The sequence below is a fragment of the Pinus tabuliformis genome, chromosome 2_2 (genome assembly GCF_031772625.1).
Source record: "Pinus tabuliformis cultivar Carrire ecotype Pingquan chromosome 2_2, CPIR1, whole genome shotgun sequence".
Taxonomy (NCBI): domain Eukaryota; kingdom Viridiplantae; phylum Streptophyta; class Pinopsida; order Pinales; family Pinaceae; genus Pinus; species Pinus tabuliformis.
Genome location: NC_142300.1, coordinates 1,183,442,317 through 1,183,452,567, shown reverse-complemented (window position 1 = coordinate 1,183,452,567; position 10,251 = coordinate 1,183,442,317). Strand labels below are relative to the sequence as shown.

Here is a 10,251-nt window from a genome sequence, read left to right as displayed (position 1 = left end):
CAAAACAAGAGGAGCTCATAGGTGCGGACCACCAGGAACTACCTCAAGAAAAATGCCACACATAGCCTCACATTAATCTCAATATTAAATAGTTATAGGTAGTTAGGGATAGTAAATCATATCCCTAGAAAATAGGAACTGAACAACTATGAAAAGTAAACTCTCAACTACATAACAATAATATCCTATTCTCCATTAATTCTAAAAATTTTGGCTCTATCGAATAATCTTTTATCGATCTGATTCCAAAAACATTGGTCACTTCCACCTTTCTTGATTTATGACCCATTTCACTCTGTAATAACATATAAGCTCATTTCAAAAATTATTGTGGAGCAGTTGAAAGGAACTCTCTCGCTTCACATCTCCCGGGAAAAATCGGGTTTCCGTCACAATAAGCTGATCCACGATGTTGTGGCCACTGCTCAGGAAATTATTCATACTATCCATACAAAGAAACTTTAGGAGTTAGTAATGAAGGTGGACCTAAGGAAGCTTATGATTGTGTTGATTGGGCTTACTTGCGACTCATCCTAAGGAAGATCAACCTTTATATTCAAATTATGGAGTTGATTATGGCTTGTATCACTAATTTACATCTTTCTATTTTGCTCACTGGTTACCCATCAAATTTTTTCAGAGCTTGGCGGTGTTCGAGGCAGGGATGCTCACTTTATCCCTTATTATTTATATTGGTAATTGATTACCTTATTCACAAGATCAATTCAGAATGTATAATGGGCCACTTCAATGGTATTAGACTAAGCACAGGTATGTAGATCTTGCATAGTTTATTTGTGGATGATATCTTGGCTTTTGGCATGTGATTTAGGGCTCGATGGAGGGCCTTCTATGAAATACTGGCAAAAGAAGGAAAGTCGTACATTCTGCACTCATGGGGCGATCCTAGGGAGATCAATGATATTGTTTATTTGTTTACTTTCCAATCGAGGCCTTTAAGTGACGACCTCACTTACTTTGGCTTTAGACTCAAGAAAAATAACTATAGGTGTGCATACTCGCTTTGGCTAATTGATAAACTCACAAGCAAACTTAATCGATGGGAACACTCATGGATGACCGTTGGTGATATATACATCTTGGCACAATATGTCCTACAATAGCTGGCAGTTTAGTGGGTGCATCTATACATCCTCTCTTCGACCATCATAAATAAAATCAAAAGCATCATGGCACATTTTATCTCAGTGGGATTGGATGCAATTCATAAATTTCATCTCAGAAAATGGGATAATATCACTATTCCAAAGGAACAAGGAGGATGGGGAATTTTAGATATTTAAATATTCAACTGTGCCATCATTATCAAATCCTTATGGTGAGGACATTTTAAGGAAAAAAACTCGAGGAATATCATTTGCTCAAAATACCTACCTAAGAAAAGGGCTAAGGATTAGATCAAGTCGAGCCATCACGACATCAAATATGGATCTTACATTTGGAGATGCTTCGAAAAGGATTTGATTTTGCAGAGAATTAGTTGGTATTTTGGCAGGGGGAATCATACCAGCATTTGTATTGATAACATTCAGGGCGTGGGTGTTGCACTTTCTTTAAATGGTGGCTTTATGTGATTTCTACACTCTCGTGGTATTTTTCTTTTAGAACAAACCATTTCTCGTTGGTATGGGAGTTGTCCTATTTGGAAACTGGCGAGATAGATGGGTTTGGAAGAAACAAATGTTGTGGAATGGGAGGCCTATATTCAAATCCTTAGAAACGCGAGCCTATGCCTATATGAGGATGGGGGCCATATTACCTAGGCCGATAGGATGCAGTCTAACATGATGGAGCTGGTGGACACTTACAAGTATCTTATGTACACTTTACAAGCACTTAATCTGCTTTTTTGGTTCTACAAGGTCTCGAAACTTGATGTTCCGATAAATATTATTCTTTATGTTTGGCTGGTATGGAGGAATAAAACCTTACTTAGGAGAATCTTTGTAAGAGAGGTTTTAATGGGTTTGGGAGATGGCCACTGTGAAGGGTCTCTGCTGAAATTAATGTCCATCTTTTTTTGGAATGCCCTATTTCTATCATGGTCTAGGATGGTATCTTTTCTTCATCGAATTTGTCTTGTAAGAGATTTGTGCACATTGAAGGATGTATCAAATGGTGGTTGGTGCGAGGTGGTAAATTTTAGGCTACTCCACTTTATATATTTTGGGAAATTTAGTGTGCCAGGGATGGATACATTTTTTAGGGACTTCATATTTGAACTCATCGAATCATCCATAAAATTATGTTATGGTTGGAGAATATAAAGACTCCCTCTTCACCTATTTGGGACCATTAGTACATGCTTCTTGCTCACACCTTGCTCTACCCGACCAGGTACATCGATAGTGTTTCTCAGAGGAACCTTTGTGGCTATGGAGTACGGTTTCATGTGGATTATAATTGCCATTATAAGATACATTGGAATGATGGACCTGACACTAACACGAGGGAAAAAGTCTTGGCTCTCTCAAGACTTATTCGATTTTTGAGACAAATGTCCATCGATTCGTTAAATGTATATGGGGACTCACAGGTGCTTATTGAGGGGATGATGACAAATTTTGATTTCTCTCCTCCCCATCTCACTGCATGGATATCACACATAAAATTTCAATGGAGTTCTTTTACATCGATCTCTTTCCATCATATCTTCCAAGAGGGAAATGGGATAGAAAATTGTCTGTCTAAGAAAGGGCTCTTATAAAATATTGGATATACGGACTATACACATCTGGTGTCTGACACCACCAGAGAGGAGGGAACTATTCCCCTCCCCTAGTTTTCTTATTATGCTCCTCATCATATTTTGAACTGTGGTTTTTTATGCTAGTTTTTTCACTTTACTGCCTCATCTGTTTACAGAGGTTTACTAAAACATATTTTGTGAAATTATTCTAAAGCATTGGTTGACCTATCTGATTATATGTTTGTATGTATGCTCTTCTCCTCACCTTCCTTGGGTGACCTTTTGTTACCATATTGTACAAGACACCATTTTTTATAATATGCACAATTACATTGTATAAACCAACATTTTTTTCATCTAAAAAAATATGTAACCAAATTTTGAATCTGAAATTTAATTTAATAAAGATGATTTATTTTTGTGTCTATTATTTTAAATTTTATCTAAATGAATGAATTTCATTTTATTAGGGATATTATTATATTTAAATTTAATTTAATTATAATGATAAAGGGGATTTACCAAAAATCTAATCATTAAAGAAAATAAGCTACATAGAAAAATGGTATTTCCAAACTTGTTGCAGAAGAAAAAACCTATACAACATTAATAAAAATATTTGAACTCACTTGGTTTAAAGTAGGAATTGCACTCCACAAGTTCCAAACATCTCATTCTTAACTTAATAAGCTTGTGGTGAATTAAAAAAACCCAGTTTAATAAGCTTGTGGTGAATTGAGCCTTAAGAGTGACTTGTTGCTAAGTACCTCACAAGTTGGGAGTTCACGAGGTGAAATCTCCTCAACGCCCTTGAGGTTAGGCGTTACTTGTTTGACTCGCGAATAGATCAGTTGGATTGATCTGTCTAAATTTGGCTCGCGAATAAATCCTTTGGATTGATCTGTCTAAATTTGGCTCGCGAATAGATTGGTTGGATTGATTGCCTAAATTTTATTATAGATATAGCGAATATTAGAAAACCACCCTTAAAAAATTCATGTAGTATATTGAAAAAACTAATTTTACTAATTCATTCAGGTTCATGATTTCTTAATATTGAAAATACATTCATTTGGAGATTCTAGAAATTCCTAGATTCTAATACATCTAGTAGATTCTAGAAATTCTTATATTCTTATATTCCTAGTTAACTAAATGTTATTCATTTCTATATTAGTATATTGAGTCCAAACTAGTAGTAGCACACTTGTCCAAAATTATTAAAAAACAAACGCAAATCAACGAAAAACAAGATTATCACCATTATCCCAAAAATTCAATTCACTTTTAACTTCTTGGCCACGATTGGTAGGCAAAACTTGAAAGCATAAATTGAAGAAGAATAAACCTTCCCTATCACCATTATTCAAAGAATTCACTTTTGACTTCTTGGTGGCAACTAATAGGCAAAACATTAAAGCAAAAATGGAAGAGGAGAATACTAAACAATCCTCACGGGATAAATAAATAATTTTGTAAAATTAAACGGGATAACCTTCAAATTTGACTCTCCTTTCACGAGCAAAGTAGGTATTAGAAATAATTTAAATGTTTAGATTTAAGTCTAAATAAATGTTGAAGTCATGTGGATGTAGTCTACCTATTAGGTAAAATGGTTTAGTGTTCACAAGTTTTGAGGTATAAATATGAAAAAAAAACAAAATTAGATGGTTTAGTATTCACAAGTTTTGAGGTATAAACATGAACGGAAACAAAATTATATAGAGAAAAATATTGTACTATAATTATTAGACATTTTTAATCCTTTAAGGTCATTTTTTCTGGAAATTGATAGATCTAATTTTGTTTGAAGTTTAAAATTTATATTCTTGTCATGGTTGACAGTCAATGACATCCCCACCTAAAAAAGGCAAAGCGTTGCGTGTAACGTCAGATGCCAAGCCGGACCGCACCGTGTCTTCGTTGTTTATTTTTACTATGGTTAACGTGTGAAACTTGGGTTCCTGGTCTCACATTTTCACTGTGTTGAATTACTTGATACAGAAAATCATACATTTGTTTTGGAGTGGTTTATGGAGAGGAGGGATTGTCTGGAAAGGAGTGGTGGGAATTAAGATAAGGGTTTGAATTATATTTTTGATATTAGAAATATATTCTGGATCATCAAAAATTTCTAAGACATTTAAAATTGAGTTTTTATTTAAATTTAAAAAAATCAATGCAGATTTTTTTCACATATGACCCATAAAAAGACAAAAAAAAGCATAATTGTTAGTTTACGGCATTTGGTTTTACTGCACTGATTTATTAAGCTAGGGTTACTAGGTCTCTTACATTAAATCTGAACTTATCAGAGACTCTGCAGATGCTGCTGGACCAAAGGCTATATATGATCGCTCGAGAGAAATTTCAAACCAGATCACAGTTCAGACGTGAGATTCCTGTGACGTGAGACGCCTCGTTTCATGATTAATTAGGAGTCTCTTGCCTGCGACAGACTGAATTCTCGAATATTTGTAGACTTTCTGTACTAAAATTTTGCTGATAGTCGTTGGAGTTTATGAGAATGGCGTCATTAATGGGGTTCGATTACAGCAAACTTCACGTTCTGGTGGTTTGCTATCCAGCGCAGGGTCACATAAATCCAATGCTGCAGTTTGCCAAACTGCTCGCCTCGAAAAATGTCGGGGTCACCTTTGTGACAACCGAGGCATGCCGTAAGAGCATTATACAGGCGCAAGACGTAGTATTGGGAGCCTCAAAGAAGCGTGAGGAAGTTCGGTTTGAGACAATCTCAGACGGACTGACTTCGGATTCCGAGCGGAGCGACGTACAGGTAGTGCTGAACATGTTATTCGAGATAGGAGGAGAGACACTGGGGAATCTGATCGAGAGGCTCAACTCTGAGGGCAACAAGATTTCTTGCATCGTTCTAGATTCCTTTCTTACTTGGATTCCAGGCGTTGCAAAGAAATTTAATATTCCTTCGGCTTTCTTCTGGACGCAGTCCTGTGCAGTTTTTTCGATTTATCACCATTTTATTGTCGGAAATATGGGTATATATATGCAGCACCAGAATTGCATCTCAGTCTATAGTTTAGAATCTAGCTGTCAGCGTTTCTAAATTCTAATTATATCTCAATCTTCTTCTTGTGTTCAGGAGCGGCGTGGGATGAAACGTGGGAGAGTGTTGAGGCGATAGAAATACCGGGATTTCCACCGTTGAGTGTCTCTGATATGCCATCCTTTCTGCTACCTTCAAATCCCTACCCGACTCTGTCGCGATTCGTAGTGGAACAATTCCAGTCTCTTCCAGAATCGACGTGGATACTGGGAAATTCGTTCCAGGAACTGGAATCGGAAGAAATAAACTCAATGAAATTGATAGCTCCGATTCGCACCGTCGGTCCTCTCATACCGTCGGCCTTCTTGGGCAGCCGAAATCCCGGAGACACAGACGTCGGTGCAAATTTGTGGAGAAGCGCAAACTGCACGGATTGGCTGGATCGGAAACAGCCCGCAAGCGTTGTATACGTTTCCTTCGGAAGCCTTGCGGTTCTTTCAAAAGAACAAACTTGTGAAATAGCTCTTGGGTTGAAGGCGAGTGGTCACCACTTCATATGGGTTATTCGTCCCTCGGCTTCCGAAGGGGGCATGACCAGTTACAAAAACTTGCCGGAGGGTTTCCTCGAAGAAATCTCAGAGCAGGGACTCATTGTTCCATGGTGTCAACAGCTGCAAGTTCTTTCTCATGAATCCGTGGGTGCATTTATGACCCACTGTGGATGGAACTCGACGCTGGAAAGCCTTAGTTTGGGGGTCCCCATGCTGGCGGTTCCTCAGTGGAGTGATCAGATCACTAATTCCACATGGGTTGAAAGGAAATGGAAGATGGGAGTGAGAGTGAATAAACGATCAGCAGACGGATTGGTGGAGAAGGAGGAAGTGGAGAAATGTATCAGAATGGTCATGGAAACTGAGAGAGGTGTTGAGATGAGGAAGAACGCTTCACAGTGGAAGACATTAGCTAGGGAGACAATGGCGGAAGGCGGGTCTTCAGACAAAAATATTGAAGACTTTATCGAGGAGATTGCTGCCAAATCGTTGCCGATATCTGGTTCGGGTGTTCCGATTTGATAATAGCTACAAGAGAGGAAGTTCGTGATTTAGAATAAAAATAAATAAAAACGAAGCGGCTTAAGGAAATATCAATGATATCCAGGTCAGCGTTGGCTAGACAACAAGAATTTCACAGTGATGTATGATGTATTTTCCTTCAGTAGCTGAATTATTTTGGACCGTCTTTTCTTCTATATCAGGTTTATTACACTTACCTTCATAGTAGGTTAACGATTCTGGTTTCTTATGCCACAAGTTTTATTTAATTGATGATTTTACTCTAATCTCCTAATGAGGCATTGAAACCAAACTTTGTCCTTCACGTAACGAGATAGTCTTCATTCCTATTAACGAAATTGTGTTGAGCGCAAAAATTTGTCTGCTCATTAGACGCTTCAGTAGTGTCGAATGCGTTATTTATGTTTGTGAGAAACTTTGGGATTGATTATAAAAGCTTTGCTGCATTGAACAATTTTTATTTATTTGTCTTTGAATGTCGGTAGCGAACAATTCTAGAAGCCTCTATTGAATGCACTGCATCTTTCCATGTGTAAGTGTCTGCTAAACTTATCAGTCATTCCAAAGTGGTAGAGGGGTGCGCTGTTGGATGGCTGTCATTCATTTGCCATCGACAGGAGAATCAAACACTATCTATCTGGGACAAATCCAGGTCAATTGAAATATGTGATTGATGTTTATTTATTTATCTTTGAATGTCGGCAGCGAACAACTGTACATGGCTGTATTAAATACAATGCTTCTTGCGATGTGTAAGCGGCTGATAGACTTCTCTGTCATGCCAAGGTGTTTGATGGGTCTCTTCCGACATCACACCAGACACTTCGAGACCACGGAGAAGTCTGTTGCCAGAAAAAGTTAGCATAGCAGAGGGAAAAAGTAATAATAATGTTTACAACAGTTATGACAGCTCAAGGTCGGGAAAGCCTCGAAGAAAAGCATATTTTTTTTTTTTTTTTTAGTTAAAAGCAGTTGTCTACAATGCGATTTTTTGGAAGTTTTTATGGTAGGTTTTTCCGGTCAAAATCCGGCAGCAATTTATTGGAATCACAAGTTTGATAGCTAGTTTTTGTACAATCAAAACGTCCCATGGGTTCTTTAGGGTGTTGAATCCAAATATGCAGTTAAAAACCATTTTAACTGCAACAAATCAAGATTTAACCTCAATTTCTTCCACTGGATTCATGTCAGAGAATCTCCAAAAGTCGCATTATAGACAACTCCTAATTAAAATTAATCGTGAAAGTTGTCTTTGGAAAGGGGAAAAAATTATTATTAGATTACTCTAAGTTTTCATTAAGCTAGATATTTTTATTTTAGGAATTAATTTTCATATTTTTAATTTAATTATTAATAATTAATATGTTGATGGTAGGGATTTAGTTCTCATGAAATATTTTAGAATATTTAGGCCGATAGGTCTTCTTATGCATCAATAATTGTCAACACTTTTACCTTGCTCCGTTTGATCAAGTGAGACACTTTCAACCATTGATTTGAAGTGTCATCTAGCAAGCATGCAGTGCACTTTGACTGCTTTCTCCAAATATCGGTTGACTTGTTTTCCTTTCACCTCCGAGTTCTGTTGTGCATTAAACCTAACCTTGTTATGCAAAAACTCTGATCAGATTGCCACTCTGCTAGTTTTTATCGTTGTAGGTAGGACATTCCTTCCCCTCATTTTGGTTTAGATTTTACTTCTTTGTTTTGAGCGAACAGAGACATTTCCCATGGTTTCGCTGGCTCTCGAAATTGGATCTAGAACCTTGTCTGGTCTACCAGTATGGCCTCTTGTTTGCCCAGAACAAGCTGGAAATGGAGGATACTGCATCTTTCAACCATGAATTCTTACAGAGCATGGGGATTGGAATCACAAAGCACAGGCTGAAGATTTTGAAGTTAGCCAAGTGCGAGCACGGGAAATTGACTCCATATGTCGAGAGGCTTGTGTCTTCTTTAAAGAAAACGAAGTGTCGCGTTTGGAGATTTGTTCGCGGTTTTCTCTGCTCGCCACTCTCTTCAGAGCCGACTCTGTATGTCTCGGCTTTGAAGGTATTTTTCAAAGGAAATTGCAACTGTAGGCGCTTGGGCGGGTTACTGCCTACTCTAGCTCTCAAGAATGGGGAGGCGGTGGTTTTTGGGCACGGGGATGCCATGAAAAAGAAAAGTCCCTTGAGATTGAAAGCTGTGCTAGAGGATTTTCACGGCTATACTCCTCAGCATAATGATCGAGTTTCTCGTGTTAATAGTGGCGGGATTTCGTCATGGGCGTCCATGTTTGACGATCTGAAGCCCACTTAAGGGTTCATAGCTTTTTCTTAATAGTTAATGGCGGGCTATTGGAATTAGTGTTCTTGTTTCTTTTCTGTCTTGTTTGCAACGACATCCAGAACAAAGTACTAATGTGGAATGGAAAGCACAGTGTGACCCTTAGATAGATTGTATTGGGAATTGGTTTTGAATTGGATTTAGTCTGTAATGTTGTATTATGAATATTTTAAAGCAGAAGGTCATGTGCGGTGAGAATTTCTGCACAAATGACTTGTAACTTGTAAGTCTTGAATATCACAAACATGATAGAGCACAAGTCATGTTTAGTTGATAATGGGTAGGTCAGAAACAGAGACAAGTTTGCATCTCCACAGGGTGAGGGTGTACTTGTGAATGCAACTACAAAATTTTGCAAAAGGTTCACTTGTCTGTAGATTGTAGAAATTTGATGGACAACACATCAATTTTATTTGAAGAGAGTTTCATTGTATGGGGCAGGTTGTACCAGAGTTAATTTTATTGTATATGTTTAATAATGAAAAATTAAAAATCATGAGGGGTATCGTTTTTAGCACATACCTCTCAATTTATTATTGCAGGGGAGTTCCATTAAATTTTTGTTATGAACTTGTTGCAGTGGGAGATATTTTTATAAGAAAAATTGCAACCTTGTCTAACAATTCTTGCTTTATTGTTTCATTTCTTTTACATGGATATTCAACTCATACAAAAGGTTGTATCAATCTAGTTGGTATTTAGAGTACTTGGTCTTAGGTTGTATCGATCTGGTTGGTTTTTAGAGTACTGGGTCTCAGGCCTTTTGCAGTTTGGTTTGCCTTTCATAATTTTATGATGTAGAACTTTGATTCTATATCACATAGAACTATCACTCTGCAAGTACAGTTTCACTATTAGCTTTGTAAGTATTTTTCAATAGCAATAGCTTATGGCTTGGACAAGAAGGGTGGAGAGAAAAATATTGTTTTTTTTTATCTTGGTGGTGGCACGTTTGATGTCAGCGTTCTGACTATTGACAACAGAGTTTTTGAGGTTTTGGCTACAAACGGTGATACCCATCTTGGAGGTAATCTGTCTGAACTTTGTCTCGCAGTTTTACATTATGAATTTGAATACGTGCACGATGGTTATCATTGGCTTTTTTGGTTGGCTTT

At 37.5% G+C, this 10,251-nt stretch overlaps 2 protein-coding genes across 2 annotated transcripts; both read left to right on the top strand.

Annotated features, from left to right (window-relative positions):
• Positions 1-4,978: 4,978 nt before the first annotated feature.
• On the top strand, positions 4,979-7,024 carry LOC149197701 (UDP-glycosyltransferase 74E1-like). Its single transcript, XM_089405930.1, has 2 exons — positions 4,979-5,727; positions 5,832-7,024. The coding sequence occupies exons 1-2, from the start codon at positions 5,232-5,234 to the stop codon at positions 6,806-6,808; spliced, it is 1,473 nt and encodes a 490-aa protein (XP_089262056.1). The 5' UTR covers positions 4,979-5,231; the 3' UTR covers positions 6,809-7,024.
• A 1,599-nt stretch (positions 7,025-8,623) lies between these two features.
• LOC149197700 (uncharacterized) lies at positions 8,624-9,109 on the top strand. The gene has a single exon (XM_089408775.1). The coding sequence runs from the start codon at positions 8,624-8,626 to the stop codon at positions 9,107-9,109; it is 486 nt and encodes a 161-aa protein (XP_089264901.1).
• The last annotated feature ends 1,142 nt before the right edge of the window (positions 9,110-10,251 follow it).

Coding starts and splice junctions, on each gene's coding strand:
- LOC149197701 (XM_089405930.1), top strand. CDS start 5,232: ATGAGAATGGCGTCATTAATGGGGTTCGATTACAGCAAACTTCACGTT. Junction 5,728..5,831: donor TTTTATTGTCGGAAATATGG/GTATATATATGC, acceptor TCTTGTGTTCAG/GAGCGGCGTGGGATGAAACG.
- LOC149197700 (XM_089408775.1), top strand. CDS start 8,624: ATGGAGGATACTGCATCTTTCAACCATGAATTCTTACAGAGCATGGGG.